The sequence below is a fragment of the Juglans regia genome, chromosome 9, assembly GCF_001411555.2.
Source record: "Juglans regia cultivar Chandler chromosome 9, Walnut 2.0, whole genome shotgun sequence".
Lineage (NCBI taxonomy): Eukaryota > Viridiplantae > Streptophyta > Magnoliopsida > Fagales > Juglandaceae > Juglans > Juglans regia.
In genome coordinates, this window is record NC_049909.1 from 21,719,518 (window position 1) to 21,741,616 (window position 22,099).

Genomic DNA, 22,099 nt, shown 5'->3' on the forward strand with positions numbered 1-22,099 from the left:
ACTTGAAGATCATGAATGTGCATGGCCCACATGATTAAATCAAAGGGGACTTTTCTAAATCAGTGTATCATGGCCTCCAGAAGACTTTTCTAACCTGTGTCGACCTGCGGATGGTGGCTAGGAGCATTCATATGACATTATGGGACGCGGACTTCATTTGCCCATAACAATTAAATATCATTGACTGCTTTATTTCCTCGAAGCTCCTCAATCCCATATCTTTTTTCCTCTCAGGGTAAAAGATGTTTGGGAGTTTTTTATATGCAACTTGGGGCAGATTTTTATGAAAGAGCTGTAGTCGGAAGTTGCAACACATCTCATATATATATATATATAAATATTTTTTTTTTCATTTAATGTATTTTTTTTTTTGAATGTGCAGCAACTTCGAGATGATGCGAATATTTTTTCTTTATTGAATGTGGAGCCACGCAGGCAGGTGCTCTGTATATATACAAAGTTGAGAACTGGTACGGATACAGCCAGAGTTCAATAATTTTATGAACAGCTGTGGACAACATCGGGTTGAGAACCAGCTTCTGATCCCTCGATGTCATATCTTTTTTTCTCTCAGGGTAAAAGATGTTTGGGAGTTCTTTTATATGCAACTTGGGGCAGATTTTTATGAACAGCTGTGGACAACATCGGGTTGAGAACCCGTGGTCCTTCATGCGGCCAAAAAAACTTAATCTAGAGTTATTTATTTGAGACTTATACTTAATATTAATTATTAATTAAATATTTAATTTGTCAGACTTACTCATTAAGTGAGAGTCTGATCCATATATAAAGATGAGTGTTAAGATATATAATAAATAATAAAATTCACATCTTTCGATCAATTTAACCTTTTTTATTTTACAATTATATGGATCAACAAATAATATCGACGATTAGTCGCGATTTCTAAATTTTAGGCAAGAATAATTTTATTTAGCATTCCATACAATATATATCTTTTAATTTTTTTTATAATAAATATGTAGTGTATAAATAATGAGTAGAATAATTTAATTAATTTAATAAAAATAAAATATATATGATATGTAACGTGGGATGCTGAGTAGCATAACACGGTAGGCAATAGACAATATCAAATGTCATTCCTTTGATCATTTGCTCGTGTACCACTTGCGTCCCGTTTTTATTTCACAGTCTCTCTCTCTCTCTCTCTCGCTCATTTGCTCGTGTACCACCTGCGTCCCCTTTTTATTTCACAATTTCTCTCTCTCTCACTCATTCGCTCTCTCTTCCTATCTTTCTCCAATCAGAGGTCCTTCCTTTAATTTGCTGATGATCTTCAGTACTACGTACTTTCACTTGCTAATTGGGTATGCCGGTATGTTGTGAAGTCGTTCATGGTATTTTCATTTGAAAATAAATATGTTTCTTGTTCGACTTCTTCTTGCTTCAATCGTCATGACCGTTTGGTTTGCAACTTTTGCTTCCGGAGTCCCTGATCAACTGCCCCCTGATGAAGGTATACACACACAGATATATACACACGCAGAGTACCAATTACCGTTACAAACTGACCAACCCATTGACCCTTGGCCAACACGTGCATGGAAAATAAAAGATATGCTTTCGTAGATACAAAATGCAAATAAATACTCACAGATTGACAAGAGGGAGCTGATCAGCAAAACTCGGAGGAATTGATCCATTGATATAATTGCGAGTGAGATCACTGTTTAATGGAAGAAACTTCACTACTTAGTACTCTTTCTCAACTTCGAATCAATGGAAAAAAAAAAAAAAGGATCCCAATATTCCATGAAATTTTGTCAAAATCTAATGAAATATTAACGGACTTCATATATTTTAGAATAAAAAAAAAAAGTGGTCTTCACTGATAATGCAATTTTAATGGACCTGTTTACTAAGCTAGTTTTCGAATATCCCGTAGAAATGCAATTTTTCTATTGTCATGGCCCTCATCGGTAGCTTGCCTGGTATACATATCGCATCACCATTTACCGTATTTATAACCATCTATCTCTTCTACAATAAATAATGCTATTGTCTTTTAAAAGTTCTAAGAAAAACCAATTCAGATCTTATGTCAAATTTCATAGTCTCCGGAACGCAATGGCCTATCCTCGAATGCACCGAGAACCCATGATCATAAGTCTCCATGATCAAAGACTCTCAAATGGCAAAATAGCAAATTACTCGTGAATCAATGAGACCTTAGTTGAACAAGAAGTGTTTGGTTTTAAAAAAAAAAAAATCAATGTATAAATGACATGACTCGATATATATGAGATGTAAGATCTAGCACTGTACATTAAAAGAGTTTTAGAATCTAACGTATTATATTTATTTTTATAAGATTTATTTGTAAGCGAAACAATTTTTCACTTGAGCTCTCTTAATGCAGAAAATTAAAGTGGGCATGTTTTTCTTACAGTTGTATCAGATTAGCAAGATTTCTGAGTTCAGCTGGTAGGACTCCGCTAAAAGCAAAGATCCTTCAGCTGGCTGTCACACAAAAAGAAAAAAAAAATCCATAAAATAACTGAAATAAAAATATATCAAAGTTCTAGTACTATTTAGAAGAGGAAAACATCATCATGTGGTCATACATATTTTTGCATACTTAAATAAATATATATATATATATATATATATATATATCTCATGTATACCACAACTATTAATATATATCAATATTGCTGAAAAGATAGCTAGACAGATATAAAATCCATGAAAAAAGTGCTGATATCAACAAACATTTAGGTTCATGTTTATTAATTAAGGAAAATGTGGCTAGGGATATAGCAAAAGGAAAGCTCATACATGCTCGTGATTCCGTAAACAGTGTCATTTTCGAGAGTGCAGTCGCATGTGACATTGCTTAGAGTTTCGATACCGTCGATATTGGATATGTTGACACTTGTATCATGACAAAAATTCTCGTCGATCCTCCAATTTAAGTTCTGTAATTTTGTGGATATTGCTTCGAGAGCTTTCACTGTTGATCAACAAAATAAATTGGTAATCCGCATGTATATATGTATGTTAAATAAAATCTACGAATCATCTGGTCAAAAGGAAATGAAAAGCACAAATTGAGAGAGAAAGATGTAAGCTCACGTAATCTAAGTCTATATATTAAAAATGATTAATCAATAGTATAATTTAAATTTTGGTGGAATTATTATAAAAATTAATTGAACATGTATCTCTCTCCTAAGTATTCTATATATTATTTATATTCATCAGTAAATATAATAATTAAAATACCAGTCTTATACAGTACTGGAAAAAGTCTCATAAAAAAGAAAAAAAGTTTAAATTAATTTTAAAGTTTAAATTATTTTTTTTTTAAATCTAGATAATCATGATTCTTCTCAGTTAAACAGAACCAATTTTTTATGAGTGGTAAGAGGCTTTATTATCCTTTTATACAACGAAAATAGACAGAAACGTTTTCTACAGTCTGCATGCATTGATTGTTTGGTTGGATCCTAAATTCATCTCAATTTATTATTATAAATTTTTTAAATTTTAACATAAAATATAATAAATAATTCAACTTTTTAAAATTTTAAAATAATAAGATTAAAAAATAATATTCTAACAATATTTTATCATCTAAACTCAACTCAACTCAACTCAGTTCAACATCTAAACGTAGCCTCAAGATAAGACCTATAAGTACCTCTATTATTGCTAGATGACATAATCAACTAGGGCCTCAACTTTACAAAAATTGATGAAAGAGAACTCATTCAAACCGGTTCGACTGTTATTAGCCAAATAACAACCTGTCAATCACATAGTTACATGTATGACTTCCACCACACTTGTCTTAAACCAGCAAACATCAGAAAATGACAATATCTCGTCTGCGCGATTTCAACCAAGAGGAACTCCCCTTGGTCGAATCTCAAGCCGAAGGAACTCTCCACAAATCGCGTTGGCTTCGTCGAATCTTAACCCGAAGGAGAACTCCCCACGAATCGCAAATCGCACACCCTTTGTCGAAGCTCAACCCGAAGAAAATTCAGAACCCCTGAATCTCAACTCCCAAATCTTCTCCCTGTGCCTTCACGAAACCCAAAGCCCATCCACCAGTCCACCAACATTCACCCTTCTCCTCAAACCACAATCTGTCAAATATATTTGATTTTAAGAAAATAATTTTGCATTGTTGATGTTGTGAATAATCAAATCGTTTGAGATAAAAGCTTACAAAAGTGGATTGAACGAACCAAAGATAAAGAATGAAGAATCATTGGTTTAAAGAATAAAAAAAATGAAGAATTGTTGGTATAAAGAAAGAGAAAGGTCTTTGACCGTTGAATTTGGAACTGAATCAATGGTGGGGGTGCTGACAGTCGATCTCCGTCGCACAGGTTGGGTAGGGGAGTTTCTAGGGATGGGGCTTTGGTGGAAGAGGGAAGAAGAAAAAGGGATGACCTGCCGCACCGTGAGAAACGTCGCATCGTGAGAAACACGCTAGGGGTCGAGTTCCTGCCGCAAGTCGAGCTCCGTTGCGGCTCTTGGTCGATCTCCGTTGCACAGGTTAGGTAGAGGAATTTTTGGGGTTGGGGTTTTGGTGGAAGGGGAAAGAAGAACTGATGCAAGGAGGGGCTTGTGTCTTGGATGGTGCAAATGAGAAAGGAGCTAGCTTGATTCTATGTGGTCTAGCGTTTTCTCTTTCAGTGTTTTTTCTTACGTGTCTTGAGTTGAATGGAGAATTGTTTTTGTGGGATTAACAGCCGAACCGGTCTGAAGCGCTTCCCAATTGAACCAAAATGGCACAAGTTGCTCTGGACTGGACAACTACTAATTATAGTCCAACATTCAATAATAAAACAATTTTTTGCAACTTAATTTACATGATTAAATACATATATAGCATGTTTTCAAAATTAAAAAACGACAAGTAAAGAATACATACAGTATAATATTGACATGATAATATTTAGTATTATAAAAAAATATTAATTATAAACTTCTAATATAAATTCATTTCAATCATTTTAGCAATAACATATATAACATTTTAATATGTAAACTCAAGTTCCATCGAACCTCAATCAATAGTTATTAGGCCTATTTAAATAGTGAAAATATTTCATCTTATCTTATCTTATTATTATAATTTTTTAAAATTTTTACATAAATTATACTAAATAATTCAATTTTTTTAAATTTTGAAATAATAATAATATTAAATAATATTCTAACAAAAGATGGAGGGCCATTTTAGCTAGGAAAATATTCCACCTAGAGCACAATGAGTATATAGCTATCAAAGAGTAAAATATGCTCATATTGGATTAGTCAAATTCTAAATATTTGGAATTTAGCTACAGTGATTTTCAAAAGTTTTTCAAATTTGAATGTTACTGTACATACATCAAATACATATTTTATTAATTATTTCTCTCTTCCTTTCTTTCTATCATATATTTTATCACAATTAATATATTAATTTGACTTAATGATATATTAATTTAATAAGAACATGATTATTAATTAACATATAATAAGTAGAATAGTAAAATATGATAAAATTAAATAAATTAATGATTAAAAAAATTAAATATTTTTGAAATTATTAGTTATTCATTACTATATAATGAATAAATGTATAATCTAATGTAGAGATTTAATGTGAATAATCAAAAATAGCTATTCCAATGTGGAGATTTATGTGAATGAAATAGTTAAAAGTTAAAATTTTCTTATATTCATCAAAACTATCATTTAATTTTGACTAATCTAATAAGAGTGCTCTAAATAATGAAAAGTATCAACTGATCAATCGGCCGTCACTACAGTAGCTGACGTGGACCCATATCACATGCATGCTATCCTTATCCTTTTCGCTATTCATGCGGAAGAATATTAAACAGATGCCCAAGATGATCAGTGTAGCGTGAGAAAAGTACCTTCAATATTCTGCGCCAAAGGTTGAGCGTTTGTTCCAAACTCAATGAGGCAATTCAAAACCGAAATGGCAAGAACAAGAACATGATAGACAATCTTATTTGAGATCAAGAACCCCATTTTCCTCCCACGATTAACTCAAACTGCATGCCAGTGCTAATTAAGGTCCATTGTGGGCGAAAAACGAGAAGGAGAGCAGAAACACAAACAAACGCCCAAAGAGGAGAGAGACAGGGCGGTTGGAGCATTGGTGGCTAAGAATAAGAGGACGATCGGTTGTTAAATAATACAGAGAATTGGAAACATGCAAATGTTTTTTTTTTTTTTAAATAAAGCAGAAACATGCAAATGTTAAACGTACGTGAAGCGAACTCTTCAAAAAAAAAAAATTATAAAGAAATTACATAAAACTAATCTCGTTATATTGTAAAATTATTTTATTATAAAATAGATCTAAGGAATAATACGAAATTATATCAATTTATAAAATTAATTTTATAAAATTTCTTTATAATTATAACAATTATAAAAACAAATCGTCTAGAAAACGTAATATATTATATATATCAAATACAAAAATAAAGATGATAAAATGTGCATGTTTAGGATTGTGCGTGGTAAGAAATATAACATATAACTTTAGGACTTATAACTTATAACTCAAATAATAAGCTTTATATTTCAAAAGATGTTTATTGTTTGATAAACATGTATCTAAAATACTCTTAAAATTAGTTACATTAATTTTTTTAAAATATACAGTTATGTGTGTGAGTTTTTCGATAAAAAATTTAATTTAGTTTTTTTTTAAATAGACTTTTAATTTTTTTAAATGATTAAAATATTTTTATAAATTTATCAAACATATAATTCTTTTTATAAAAAAGATTTTAAACAATTAAAACAACTTTTTAAATTATCAAATCCAACCCCAAACAGGTTCTTACTTTTATAAAAAAGCACTTTGGAACGCGAAAAGTCGTTTAAGTACGACCGTAAGCAGATTGAAAGGGTCGAGAATTGGTTACGTAGGAGATAATCCTTCTCCAATCAAAACTTATTTTAATTTATTTTATTTTATCGTTATAATTTTTTAAAATTTTTATATAAAATATAATAAATAATTTAATTTTTATTTTATTATTTACAAACTATTTCAACTTATCTCTAAATTCAAATCACACCTCAATCTGTCCATCTTGCATTTTTTTTTCTTTAATATGTTCTATCGTTTGTCTCTTGGTTTAGAACCACCACTGGCACCGGATCCAATATCTTAGGATGGACTCGTGCTATATATATGTACATATTTTATGTATTTATTAAGTGATAATTTTATTATCGTATTTTGTTAATTTAAACTTTAAATTTTAAATTTTTTATGATTTTCAATAGTCAACACATTAACAAATTTTCGAATAATTTTGTTTGCTTTTGTTTTTGTTTTGTATTTTTTTTTTTACGCTACGAACGTACAGGCCAAGACCGTATATTCAAACAGTTGTATTTTTTTTTCTTTTTTTTCATATATATTTTTAATCATTATAAACATTTTTTTAAAAAATAAAAAATTCATAATATTTTTAAAAAATATTTTTTTAATCACTAAATAAAAATAAAAAATACCACACAAATTTGGATCCCGAATTGCATCTCTGGCACTCAAACGTACGGGAAAAGTCGTACCTATCCATTTGCGGTAGCGCACACATCTATTGGAGAACCACAAGTATGCTTGATTACCAAATTGACAGTCAAAACATGAGCACATTCACCTGTCACCACACGTACCTTGATTGATTGAATATTTGCAAAACTAGTAGTTGTCTACCATTAATGCATGATATATATACATGGCCTCCAAATGACTTTTCTAACCTGTCTCTCTGGATGGTGGCTATGAGCATTATGTCATTATATTTGAAGAACCACAAGTATGCTTGATTACCAAATTGACAGTCAAAACATGATCACATTCACCGGTCACCACACGTACCTTGATTGATTGAATATTTGCAAAACTAGTAGTTGTCTACCATTAATGCATGATATATATACATGGCCTCCAAATGACTTTTCTAACCTGTCTCTCTGGATGGTGGCTATGAGCATTATGTCATTATATATGGGACGTGGTCTTCATTTGCCAATTACAATTAAGGCTTCGTTTGGTCCCTTAACTCCTTTCAACTCATCTCAACTCATCATTATAATTTTTTTAAATTTCAATACAAAATATAATAAATAATTCAATTTTTTCAAATCTCAAAATAATAATAATATTAAAAAATAATATTCTAATAATATTTTATCATTTCAACTCAACTTAACTCAACTCACTTCAACATCTAAACACAACCTAAATATCATTGTCAGCTTAATTTCCTCGAACCAGATTCTTCGACTTCGATGTATATCTTTTTTATCTTACGTTGATTTCAAGGAAAAAGACGTTTGGGAATACTTGGGGCAGATTTTCACGAATAACTGGGGACATCGAGTTGAGGACTTGTGGTCCTTCATGCAGCCACGCAAGCAGGGTACTATATAAAATAAGAGTAATGTTATTCAACATTTTAATTTTTTATCATCTTTTCATTATCTCATAATATAATATTAAGTGATTAGAGATTTAAAAAAATAATTAGAAACTATTTATTATATTTTATTTATAAATCTATCATTTAATGTCACATTATAGAATGATGAGATAATGATAAAAAAATAAATGATGAATATATTTTTTTCATAAAATAAATGGTCATTGGGCTCACATTTGATAAAATATAAAATAAATAATAAAAATTAGTTTTTTATATTAATTTAAGTAAGTAGTGATTTCATATGTATAATAGCATAACAAAGGTGATCCTAATCGAATCATCATTCTACATTTCATTAAATTAATTAAATATTTCACTTATCAGACCTCTTGTTGATGGAAAATTAGACTCACATGCACGTAAGGAAGAGTGTTAGGAATTTAGGATATAAAATAAATAATAAAATCTATATCTTCCTATTAGTTTAATCTATTTTATTTCACAGTCTATTTTCAGCAACCAATGTTGACAATTAGTCACGATTTCCCAATTTTAGGCATTAAATTTGTAATTGAAATATACTAAGAAAATGATATAACAACTATATATATCATAGTCCATTTACAACTTAGCATGTAATAATTATTTTTTTTTCATGTACTTTAAACTGTTACTAGCTAGGACAATAGTTTTGAATTAAAGCGAAAAGAAATAATTTTTTAATATGAAAATGTAGATAAATTGTGCGACTCATAAAGTCCTTACGGTCTCTCTCAGCTCGTCCCTATCTGTCTCCAACGAAAGGTCCCAATTAAATTCAAACTGATCCTATCGCTTCTCTCTTATAATTCTCTGAACTCCTTGGTACTACTTATTCATGAGCCATTTGTGTACTACTTTCACTTGTTAATTGGGTATGTTGTGAGGTTGGTATTTTCGTTGGAAAATAAATATGTTTCTTGTTCGGCTTCTTCTTCCAGCTTCAATCGTCATGACCGTTTGCTTTGCAACTTTTGCTTCCAGAGCCTCTGATCAACTGCCCCCTGATGAAGGTACACACACACACAGATATATCAAAGCCTTTTTTATTTTTTATTTTTATTGATTGACAAATATATATAGAGAGAAATAATTTGTACAAATTCTAAATAGACAAATCTCATACAAGCCCTTGTAAAAGAATAGATCCCACGTTAGAAAAGTATAAAAAAAAACTATTCTTTATTAATGGAATCTATTATTTTACAAAATATTTGTATAAAATTTATCTATTTAAGACTTGTACTTAACATTACTCGTATATATATATATATTTATATATACCGTAACTACAGGAGTGAATTTGATCGATTGGGTTTGCTTATTATATAATATTGTGGAGTTTAATTTACAGTGCAAGCTTTGCGTGACATATTCAATACGTTGGGGAAGAAGGACTGGACAGACTTCTCCAACCCATGTACATCACCATCGGACAAAAAAGAGATTGCTGCTGTTAGCTGCAGCAGCTGCTCCGTGAATGGCAGCGAGTCATACCGCGTTGTGGGCATGTACGTTGTCATCTCTCTCTCTGAGATCTTAATGACGAGCTGTTTCATTAGTCTCAAATTTTTCTTTTATAGGAAAACACAAACAGAAAAACATTACAAATTGTTAACGTGATATGCTTAATTTATTTTACAGTAAAATGTATTTTGTAATTTAACTTATTCACGAACTTGTAAAATTCAATTATTTTTTCAAAAAAATAGTAACTAATAAGGTCTTGTTTGTGTAAGCATGTATTCTAAGATATTTTATTTTTAAACATTATTCAAATATAAAATATTTTTTAATTTTTAATTTTTAACTTTTTTATCTAATCATTATCTAATCATTACAAGTTTTTCAAACTTTCAAACTAAACATAAAAAATAATATAATTTTTTTAATTTAAAAAAAAATTATTAAAAATTTATATTCAAATAATATTTTATTTTTATTCAATTTTTTCTCTTATTTTTTAAAACTCAATAAAATATTTTAAATCAGACAATTTATAAATTAAAAACTAAAAATTAAAAATAAATAATTCGTTTTCCTTATGAACTCAATTCTCAAGCGGTTAAGTTAAAAAGTTTAGAATGATGGCTTGGTTGCAAACCGCTGAAATATAAACTAACGACCGCTTGCCCAAACATGAAGTGAGTCGCCGACACCGAATTACAATATGTATGGTCCCGAGTCGTAGCACAATTTTTGTGGAAGCCCTTTCAATAATTGTTTCTTTTGAGCTGTACAAAATAAAGAATTTAATTGTTTAAAATTTTAAAATAAAAATAATATTAAAAAATAAGATTTTATTTAATTTTTAATTTTTATATATAATTAAAAAATTTTCAAAATCTATCACCTATCTTTTCAGTCAACGACTCGTTCTGTCGGTAGGCTAGCTTTAGCTTTCCACGCTGAAAAGTATTAGTTTACAAAACTACTAATTACATTAGTCATTGCTTCTACCTCTAAACACATACTTCTACAAATCAACTTTTTTCATCTTAATTCAAATAATTTTATTATTTTTTACAGATTTCTATTTCATTGACTGTTCAAACGAAGCCTTATATATATTTTTTAAAAGATAACGGCTACTCTCCATTTTATTTTTCTTACCAAATAATAATTCCTAAGTACGATTTTATTAGTTGATTTTTTTAAAAAGTACGATTTTATTAAGTTCAATTCTAAAAATATTATTTTTTAGTCATTTTGTTCTCAAGTTAGTATGCGGAATACACCATTCATACTATTTAAATAATAAAATTTAATTTTTAAAATTTAAATTTTAAAATTTTTCTTACTTCATTGGCTAATTATAATTTAGAGAAATGATATTTGTAATCATAGAATTAGAATATGCAAGTACTATACATTCATTTTTTTAAAAAATGAATAAATGCCAGACCAACGTGAAAAAATTAATTTTTTAGAAGTATACCTCACTTTTTTTAAAAAAGAATATGTAGTGCTTACACAATCTATAATTGTATCTAGTATTATCCTAAATTTATATCTGCTATCCTATTTCATTATATATTACAAAATAGTTGCTTTACGTAGAGATGCATGCTGTTTATTATAGATTTTGTCATCATCAATTACACCTTTAGATATATTATATTTTAAGTAATTATCTATTTAAGTAATGAAATCATTCAACGCATGTCACGTAAAGTATAATTGTATTTAATAAAATTAAAGATAAAGAATAGTATTACTCTTTTAATATGGCCATAGTCTTAAAAATCAAGATTTCGTTGCTATATATATATGTATGCATTGCGTATTGTGAAAGTTAAGCACAATTATTGAAAAAAGAGTAGTGATAGAAAAATCTTTTACAACTTTGTTTTAAATTGATGACATTTTTATAAAACAATGATACTTAAGTTTGTTTTATTAAAATGTCCTCTATTTAAGATAAAGTTATGAAACCGTACTTGTAAAAAATGGTTCTGTATTTATTATCATTTTCTCGTGATGGAAACATAATTATTTAACAATTTTGTTTTAAATTGATGGCGCGCATTTTTAAAAATAATGATATATGCTCCTTATACCGTTATTATGTTTTATAAAAACATTTTTGTCCTTATCATTCTCCTTTAAAAAAACCGTTCTCTACTGGAATTTCAGACTTCTCAAAAGACAGAATCTATCAGGCACTCTTCCTCCAAATTTGGGGAGGTTATCTTGCCTTCATGTTCTGTAAGTGTATTGTAGGTGTATTGTTTTCTTTCATCAACTAACTTTCCTATATATTGGAACGTCTCATTTCTTCATTCCCCTTTATTGTATCTGCAGTGACCTCACTGGCAACTACCTTAACGGTACAATCCCTTTGGCATGGAGCTCTCTGCAGCAATTGCGAGATGTGTAATCCCACTGTTTCATATATTTATGTGGAGTAATTATAGATACAAGTTTTAAATAAATTAATTTAGTATTAAAAAGTGGGTTCTACTAAAAAAATAATAGATTTTTTTTATTACATTTTTTGAAGTAGAGTCTATTTTTTTACAAATTGATTATGTAGAACTTGTATATGTGAGATTTGTACAAATTATTTTTCTATTCACGTGTCAATTTAGGTTAACATTGTTCTCATTTGCATGTAGTTAACTGTACTATATATATACTTAAAGCCACGTGGCTTTAAGTTTAAGGGCATATTTAGATGTTTAAAGTATTTCTAAATTTTGTTAATAGTAATGAAATGGTATGACTGAAAATATTTTATTAAATTTTAGGAAGAGAGAGAATCTTGAATAAAAATATATTTTAAAATAACTATTGTACTGGAGTTTTTGAAAATGAATATATAAAATTAAAAACTTGTTTGAATATAATTTTTTAATATAATTTTTTATTTTAAGATTTGTAAAAGTTTTGTTAAATCTTGTGTTTGAGCATTCATGATTAGGTAATAATTAGATTAAAAATTAAAAATTTGAAATGATTTTTTATTTTAACAATGTTTAGAAACGAAGTTACTTAAAATTTAGAGATTTTAAGAATTTTAAGAATTCTTATTTACTGTACTAAACATGCCCTAAGTTAGTTTTCTTAATTCTTGAACTAATACTTCCTTGTACTAGGAGGATTTTAACATAGTGGTCTTATTGCAGTTCCCTGTTAGGAAACCGGTTAACGGGTCCTATCCCCAGAGATCTTGCAAAAATCCAAACTCTAAGAAACTTGTGAGTTTTGATCGCACCCATTTCATTTCCATATTTTAACAGTTTTTTGAGAGGATTATTGTTAGCGAGCAATTCGATTTTCTTCTTCGTAGGACGGTCGAGTTCAATCAACTTTCTGGAAATCTTCCTCAAGAGCTTGGGAGTTTGTCCTCCTTAGAAAAACTGTAAGATGAATTTCATATTCTCAATTGCGAGTTCCATCTCTCTTATTTGTAGCGAGAATTACTTGGATTGGATTTTTTGTAGGAAAAAATGTTGAATCCTGATATTGCTGATAATTTTTTTTTTAGTAGATATTGCTGATAATTAAGCCATTGGATGGATTGGTACTTTTACTTGCATATTTATATAATTTATCTGTTGTTTCGATCGTAGTAAACTCAGCTCGAATAATTTTACTGGGGAGCTACCTCCTTCATTTGCAAACTTGGCCTCATTGACAGATTTGTAAGCTTCTAATTATTTCTTTCTATATCGAGTTTTATTTCCACATGCTGAAATTATAAGTTACTAATATTTTCCTTTTGATCAGATACCTATGACACTTTTTTCTTTTTCTTTTTTGGGTCTTGTCCATCAATGATCAAACGTAAATGCAGTCGGATCAGTGACAATCAATTTTCTGGACAGATTCCCAGTTATATTCAAAATTGGAAAAATCTTACTACACTGTGAGATCTTATATATTCATTTTCTGAACTTTTGAAAAGACTTTGTTGTTATTATATATTCCTTATGTATTATCATGACTCATAAAATCCAAACATGGCAACAACGTCGTCAGATATATTCAGGCAAGTGGTTTGAAGGGGCCAATTCCTCCCCTTGATCTTTTGGGAAAGTTAACTGACTTGTAAGTACGAATATTCCTGGCCTATTAATCTCACAGCTATATATATATATATATATAATCATCTTGGAACATATATATAATATGATTTGAACGACTATTCTTTGTTGAATTTTGACATACAGGAGAATCAGTGACTTGAATGGATCTGGTCAAGTAACTAATTTTCCACTGAAAAACATTAGCGTACCACAATGGAAAGCACTGTGAGTCCAATGTTTCAGCAGCATAATTTTCCAAAGTAATGTACGATCCTTATGGCTAGCTACTTTACTCAAGTTTTACATAATTATTTACTTTTTTTTTTTCCAAGGATATTGAGGAATTGCAATCTTACTGGACCGCTACCCGAGCCAATATTATCTTTCGGGGCTACGAAATCATTGGAAACCTTGTTAGTATAGTACTTCTTGATCATCAATTCCACTATTTCCGAGCCCGTTTTCTGATATTTTAGAAACCTTCGTGAAGTTAATACCTTGATTGGAAGAAAATTTAATTGTACGGCCGCTTGAAAGGACCGGAGTTATTTGCAAAATCTTTTAGGGTTAATTCTATGTATTTATTTTCTAATTCATTTAGTTATAAATTCTCCTGCAGAGATCTCAGCTTCAACAATCTAAGTGGAGAAATTCCAGAGAGCTTTGGAAGTTCACTACGAGATGTAGAACACATGTAAGCAATATTGTAGACACAAATAGATTGATTTCATTCAAATTAAAGCTGACATAGCCTAGCTAAGTGTTGGCATATTGGGCGGGGATGTAAAAGGCCCATTAATTAAGCAATCTCTCAACCCACTTTTCCAGTTGGTTCACTAATATAACGTAATCATTAAAACGCGTGCCCTGTATTATTATTGATATATTTAGCGATTTCAACGTGCTAAAAAATCTGCATAATGAGGTACGCGCATTAATGGCTTAGCTCATCACGTATAAATACAAGATTTAGGCATTTCAATATGTTTAAAAATTTATAAAATCTAATTCAAAAAATTTAAATTAATAAAAAGAAATACATTTAATTATTTATATTCATTTTTACGATATTTGTCTCAGAGCAAGTTTACCAACGCTAGCTGTAATGCACAAAACTACGTATGTAATGATGCTGACTGGTTAATACTGATTTTGTACAGATACTTAACCGGCAACTTGTTTACTGGAACAATACCTGATTGGATACTGGATGGAGGAAAAAATATGTAAGCTAATTCTCTGCCAAATTCCATATCTATATTTGAGCTTTCTTGCAATGCGTGGTAGGCTAGGCTGGCATTTAAGACTATATAATTAATTAGCATGATAATAACTAATAAGGCTGCTGGCTTGACAGTTGGCACTACAGTCTACTCTTGTGTTGTTATGAAGAAGATCATGATGATCATTTTAGGCTAACTATTGTTAGCTTATGATAATTAATTGATAAGCTGAGTCTTTTGGCCAATACACAAGAATGAACTATACGAAGAATAAGAAGAATAATTTGAATCTGATGCGATCATCTTTCCAAGAATTTGATGATCTGTCATGTAAAGTAAAAGTACTTGTGATAATTTGATCGTGCTGCTTTTGTGTGCAGCGATCTTTCATATAACAAGTTTACAATTCCTGAAGGATCTAAATTATCATCATCAAATTGTCGATATGGGAATGGGTAAGACTTTCATGATCTAATAATATGAGACGCTCATGCTGCATGCAGCATGGTCACGGACTCACATATACTCACTCATGAACTTTTATCTTGCTGTCATTTTCCTCATCAGGATTAACTTGTTCGCAAGCTCTTCGATGGACAATGAGACGTAAGTATCAATTTGTTTTGTAAGTTTTTGTTTTTCTAAGGTCAACTTTCATGTGACATATGACACAAATCCAATTTCGTTCATGTTATATTAATGCTAACTTGTTGATCTGAACCTTCATTGTATTACGTACGTACCAGTAGCAATATTGTATCGTGTTTGAGGAGCAGCTCGCGTTGTCTCAAAAGTAAGTTGAAATGTCATATATATACTTCCTCTAGATTGATAAATTCTCGTGGTTACATTTGGGTCGTCATTAGTAGTACTGTATAGACCATCCTAATTTATAGCCAAAATGTGTATAATTTCTGATCAGCAATACTACATTCATGTTCTTAGCAAAACTTCTTACAGTTAGTAAATATATAGATTTTTAAAAACAAACAAAAAAAATGACGTAAAAAATAGAGGTGAAAGATCATAGGTTGAAAACTCGTCTGAAACTTCCTTTTACCCCCATTTTTATTTTTAATGAAATTAGGCCTCATGTTTTGTCTACCCGATGAACACGTGTGGCTAAAATGTTGCTTTTTGTCTCAGATGGGTACATGCTTCATATAAATTGCGGAGGAGAAGAAGTAACTGTTAATAAAAGTACTAAATTTGATGCTGATACAAATTTTGGGGGACCTTCAAATTTATTCCTCGCACAAAACTGGTTGTTTAGCAGCACTGGTCGATTCATGAACGATGACCGCCCTATAAAAGCTTTCATTTTGTCAAATTTATCCAGACTCTCTACGGACACGACCAATCCCAAACTGTACATGACAGCACGCTTTTCTCCTCTCTCTCTTACTTATTATGCCTTTTGTTTGGTAAGTGGGAAGTACAGAGTAAGGCTCCATTTTGCGGAGATAGTGTTCACTGATGATGAAACGTATAGGAGCTTGGGAAGACGTGTATTTGATGTTTACATTCAGGTTAATTTCCTACTTAAACATTGTTGCTAGCACGAAACAATTGTTAATGCATGAACATGTAATTAATGGATTCGAACATTAATATATATTGTAGGGAGAGCGAAGGCTGAAGGATTTCGATATTGTAAAGGCGGCAGGTGGGGTTCGTAAGCCAAATATACAAAGTTTTGATGCTAACGTGACTAATAGTAGTACCCTAGAGATCCGTTTCTACTGGGCTGGGAAGGGGACAACTGATATCCCATCGAAAGGAGACTATGGTCCTCTTATTTCAGCCATTTCTATGGATTCTTGTAGGTTTTCTGTTGCATATTGAGCTCTTGCATTCACTTCTAATGACCTGGTTTGCTCACGTATCTAATTAAACTTTTGATTTTACTTTTCTTTCTGTGGATAATTTAAGGCAGCATGATGACGCACATACTTCATGGAACATGCCAAACTCATTAAATTCCATCAATTCGTTTTTTTATGGTGTTCATTTCAATATTTTCCTTTGTTTGAAAACAAATCATGCAGACTATTAAAATTCCAATTAAGTAGTGAAAGATCAAAATAATTGTGTTGATTTTTAACTACTTTTGAAACTGTCGGACGACGTCATACATTTCTTAGTTGGCTAGTTGATGATTTCTCCAATCAATTGCCTTGACAATATTGGTCTTAGACTATAACCCTCCTAAATTTATGTATTTTCAATGAAGACTGTTAGAATAATATTATGTTAGAATATTACCATATTTAGAATATATTCATAATATTTTAGTATGTATAGTAATATGACTTATTTTCTACTACATTTAATTTATTGTACAAATTAATTAGTATCATTGATTTATTGTATTTCCATCATTTCTCTAGCTCCATTCACCTATAAATAAGGACACATATTATATATTCAACACTTCTCTTTTCTATATTTTATTTTATTTTTATTTTCTACTGATGAAATCCCTACAAGTATACCTACAGATGAAATCCCTACAAGTATACCTACAGATGAAAGCCCTTCAAGTATACCTAAAGGGGCAGTGGCTGGAATTGTCGTTGCCGGAGCTTTTGTTATGATATTATTTATTGTGGCTATACTCTGGTGGAAAGGTTGTCTAGGACAAAGATCAACTGCTACTGAACATGGTAGTTTCAAGGCAACTAATATTGTTATTATCAAGCAGTTTTCCTTCTCTACAATCAATATATAGAAGTTTCATTAAAATATTTTTCATCTGTACCATAAGGAATATTGTTAAGAATTCTTCTAGTTTCCTAGAGATACTTGCCTATCTAACTTGGCACCTTCCACAGATTTAAGAGGCCTAGACCTGAAAACTGGAACATTCACCTTAAGGCAAATCAAAACAGCCACAAACAACTTTGATGCGGCGAATAAAATTGGGGAAGGTGGTTTTGGTTCTGTTTATAAGGTATAGCGGAGAAAATAATTTCCTTTGATTGATGCGAGTTGAACTCCTCTTAATTGTAGCTCTTTATTTTTGAAGTGTCATTGTTTAAGCATGAAAAGAAGTTTATGTTTTCTGTATGCGTGCAGGGCCTTTTGTCTGATGGCACCATGATGGCAGTCAAACAGCTTTCTTCCAAATCAAAGCAAGGAAATCGTGAGTTTTTGAATGAGATCGGCATGATTTCTGCTTTGCAACACCATCATCTTGTAAAGCTCTATGGATGCTGTGTTGAAGGAAATCAATTGTTGCTGGTATACGAGTACATGGAAAATAATAGTCTCGCTCGTGCTTTGTTTGGTATAGTTTTATCTTCATGCACGTAATTACTTTGTTTACTTGTAAGCGTATTAGTTTACATGCAATCAATGATAACATGCATGCATCATGTATGCATAATGTTAATCCTAATTAAATGCTTTCTATTAACTTGATTGATTGAAGGGCCAGAAGAATATCAATTACAATTGGATTGGCCAACAAGACATAGGATTTGTGTTGGTATAGCAAGAGGTTTGGCCTATCTCCATGAAGAATCAAGATTGAAGATTGTCCATAGAGACATCAAGGCTACTAATGTCTTGCTTGATAAAAATCTCAACCCTAAGATATCCGACTTTGGTTTGGCCAAGCTTGATGAAGAGGATAATACCCACATCAGCACCCGAATTGCTGGAACTTAGTGAGTTGTATTTTATAATGCACTTAAGACTTTTGTTTTAAACGAAAAAAAAAGACACTTAGAAATGATTGCCGTTGATTATATAGCAATGTTAGAAATTCCCGATGTTGAAAACGCCACATGATGATCTTTGATTTTGCAGTGGTTATATGGCACCTGAGTATGCGATGCGAGGCTATTTAACTGACAAAGCAGATGTTTATAGTTTTGGAATAGTCGCCTTGGAAATTGTCAGTGGGAAGAGCAACACGAGTCATCGGCCTAAGGGGGAATCTCTACAGCTTCTTGATTGGGTGATTTCAATCACTTTTTGTCTTGCATTTCTTGCTTTTACACTCTTGGTTATTTTTATTTTCTTGTGTTTGCTAATATTAAAAATGTTGACTAGCTAGGGAAATATTTCACGACAAAATATAAAATATCCAATTGCCACACTTGCAGAGCAAGAATGAGAATCAACTCCGTCTTCTATTATCTGTTTCCCGAGTACTTTTTCTAGGAGTACAAATTCCTTACCAATATCACGTTGTTACTGATTTCTCAAGTCAAAAAGAGCTATTTTTCCTCTGTAATTGGTAGCTTATTCTATGATTTGTTTATGCAGGCACTTGTTTTAAAAGAGAAAGGAAATCTATTGGATTTGGTTGATCCAAGATTAGGTTCAAACTACATGAAGGAAGAGGTTATGCGTTTGATTAATGTGGCTCTCCTATGCACTAATGTTTCTGCAGCAGTTAGGCCTACCATGTCCTCAGTGGTGAGCATGCTTGAGGGCAACGCTGTTATTCCTGAGTTGGGTCCAAATTTAAGTATCATAGATGATGAAATGAAAGTGAAGGCACTGTGGGAGCATTTTCAAGATAAGAAAGAATCGAGTAGGTCGGAAAATAGCCAGACCCAAAGTTTATTAACGGATGGTCCATTCACGGGTTCTTCTACATCCGCTGTTGATCTATATCCAATCAACGTGGATTCTAGTTATTGGGAGAAAAGAGTTTAGATAAATGAGCAATATTGCTGATCTTCATGCTTAGTTTGCCGTCTTTAATCGTGCATTAATATTATTGTGACATATTACTTAATAAGTACTTCTCTTGGATTCTGTGGCGTAGTAAATGTGAGTTGCTAGCATATCTAGGCATCTAAAAAACCGTAAACTTTTATATGTGATACTGATATGGGATTATATTTGAATTGGGACATAATCTTTATGTTTTACAATTTACATTTCCTGATTTTCATGTTTAATTTCCCCATTGATATTGCATTCTGATTAGATTTTGTATATCCCGTTGGTCCATAAAATCAAAAGATTTATAGCCATACCTGGCAATTTTTGACGCATCGACCCCTTTTGGTTTTTCCGGATTATAAGATAAAAAAATATTTATGAATTTGAAAAATACATAAATTCTCCCTAAACTATCATTTAATTTCTAAATCACTCCTAATACTATAAAAAATATATATGTATAATTAATTTACCGCATGAAATGTAGTGTGCCAGCCAGCCTTAATTTACATGCAATCAAGTCCCAATTCCAAGTACGTACTACTGATCATTACTATTAGTATTTACCCCTAATGCGCATGACCAAATTATATGTACTTAGAAATATTTGGAAAAATAAATCACAGTAGTTCCAACTGATCATTACCCGGTCCTAAATATATTATTATAAGTTTTACAATTAAATTGATGCACTGTTTGATTAATTTCAGAAGTTAAAATCAAAATTAACTGAGTCATGATTAAGGCTAACATTAATGATCGTGTAGAGGCCGTTTTGAGTATGTAAAAAAATTGTTAGTTGAGAAATGATCAGTGTTTGGTCCATCTATATATACATTCATAATGTCCCAACAACAACAATATTAGAAACCGAAAAGAGATTGTTAAAGAGAAAATGTGTTTCTTTTGCCTTCGAGTACGCACTCGGCACTAGATTACCAAAATACACATGCGTGTGTGACATAGATATATATATATATATATATGCACGCACGCATGTTTCTTTAGGCTAATTGATTGATGTTAAAGAAAAATTCTTCTTCACACTCTACTGTGTGAAGAAGTCCCAGCACACCCAACGTACTTGGTGAAAAAATAAAAATAAAAAAAAAAGTTAAAAAAATTTTCCTTCACAGTATGCTGCGGCTTCCGGTTGCTCCCAGCATATCTCGATGTTAAAACCCTAAAGTTGTTTATTTCTTCTCTCTCTTCTTTTCTCTTTTTCCTCATTTCTCTTCTTTGAAACACCCCACCCCGAGCCCTCTCTCCTTCTCTGCAGCCGATGTCGCCGAACGAAGGTCATCGCCGAATTAATCTCCTCCACCACGCCTTAGATGTGGCCGATTTGGACCCACTGCAGCTCGACACTCAGATCTGCCACCCACTGCAGCTCAGCACTCAACCAGCCACTTAGATTCGCCGTCGCATGGCGTCCTCCTCACTGACGCCGTGTCACAGTCGATTTTTCCCATATCTGTTACCCTCTGCCTCTATCTTTCCCGTGGCTAGCACGGGGTCGCTTCCAGTGATCGCACATCAGTAGTAGCGGAGCAAGCCAGACAGCACGGTACTGCAAAGACCAACAAAAATATACCCAGCACCGTGGAGAGGTGGATTCTGTCGAGGAACATGCCCATGCAACCCTTGAGGTAGATGACAAAACTGAATGAGTTGATCTGCTGAGTACTTCACAAGTTGATTCGATTCAAGAACATCTGCATGCAATCGGGGTAAATTTCATTTTTCCATCCTAATTTTTCGTACTTTTTGCATGTTGACCAAGAAATACCGTCGTAATATCAGCTTCTAGAATAGAGTATTTATTGGATTTTGGGAACTAGGAGAGGGTCAATATGAAGAAAAAAAAATAAGAAAAAAAAATAAAAGAAGAAAAACAATCTTTACATAGAGACCATTTTTCTCCTTTAATGAATAATAAGTAATGCAATAATCATTGATTTGGTTATCCAAAAAAAAAAAAACTTGTGTTGTAATTTGAATTAGATGTTAGGGTGGTGGAGTTTGGATGTGATTGTTTGACTGACCCCATTTTTCTTTGTTTGGCTACCTTTCCCCATGGTCTCAAATTACTCAATTGTGAGGCGAAACTGGAGAAATTCTGGATTGAATGTTCACGAAAGATATGGGTAGTGCTGTTTAATTCAATGAAAAC

General features: G+C 31.5%; 1 protein-coding gene across 3 annotated transcripts; it reads left to right on the plus strand.

Moving 5' to 3' along the window:
- Positions 1-1,344: 1,344 nt before the first annotated feature.
- LOC109005807 (probable leucine-rich repeat receptor-like serine/threonine-protein kinase At3g14840) lies at positions 1,345-20,016 on the plus strand. Of its 3 annotated transcripts, none has more exons than XM_035693730.1 (24): positions 1,345-1,480; positions 9,844-10,000; positions 12,126-12,197; positions 12,294-12,365; positions 13,118-13,189; positions 13,282-13,353; positions 13,565-13,636; positions 13,789-13,860; positions 13,974-14,042; positions 14,165-14,245; positions 14,353-14,433; positions 14,640-14,714; positions 15,181-15,246; positions 15,624-15,698; positions 15,811-15,849; positions 15,990-16,036; positions 16,390-16,772; positions 16,867-17,065; positions 17,745-17,909; positions 18,078-18,196; positions 18,322-18,532; positions 18,677-18,914; positions 19,057-19,207; positions 19,519-20,016. In XM_035693730.1, the coding sequence occupies exons 1-24, from the start codon at positions 1,384-1,386 to the stop codon at positions 19,912-19,914; spliced, it is 3,081 nt and encodes a 1,026-aa protein (XP_035549623.1). In that variant the 5' UTR covers positions 1,345-1,383; the 3' UTR covers positions 19,915-20,016. The 3 variants fall into 3 exon arrangements, with proteins under 3 accessions (XP_035549623.1, XP_035549622.1, XP_035549624.1); XM_035693729.1 differs by lacking the exon at positions 1,345-1,480 and adding an exon at positions 9,280-9,502; XM_035693731.1 differs by lacking the exon at positions 1,345-1,480 and adding an exon at positions 9,280-9,502 and having other exon boundaries at positions 15,993-16,036.
- Positions 20,017-22,099: the final 2,083 nt, after the last annotated feature.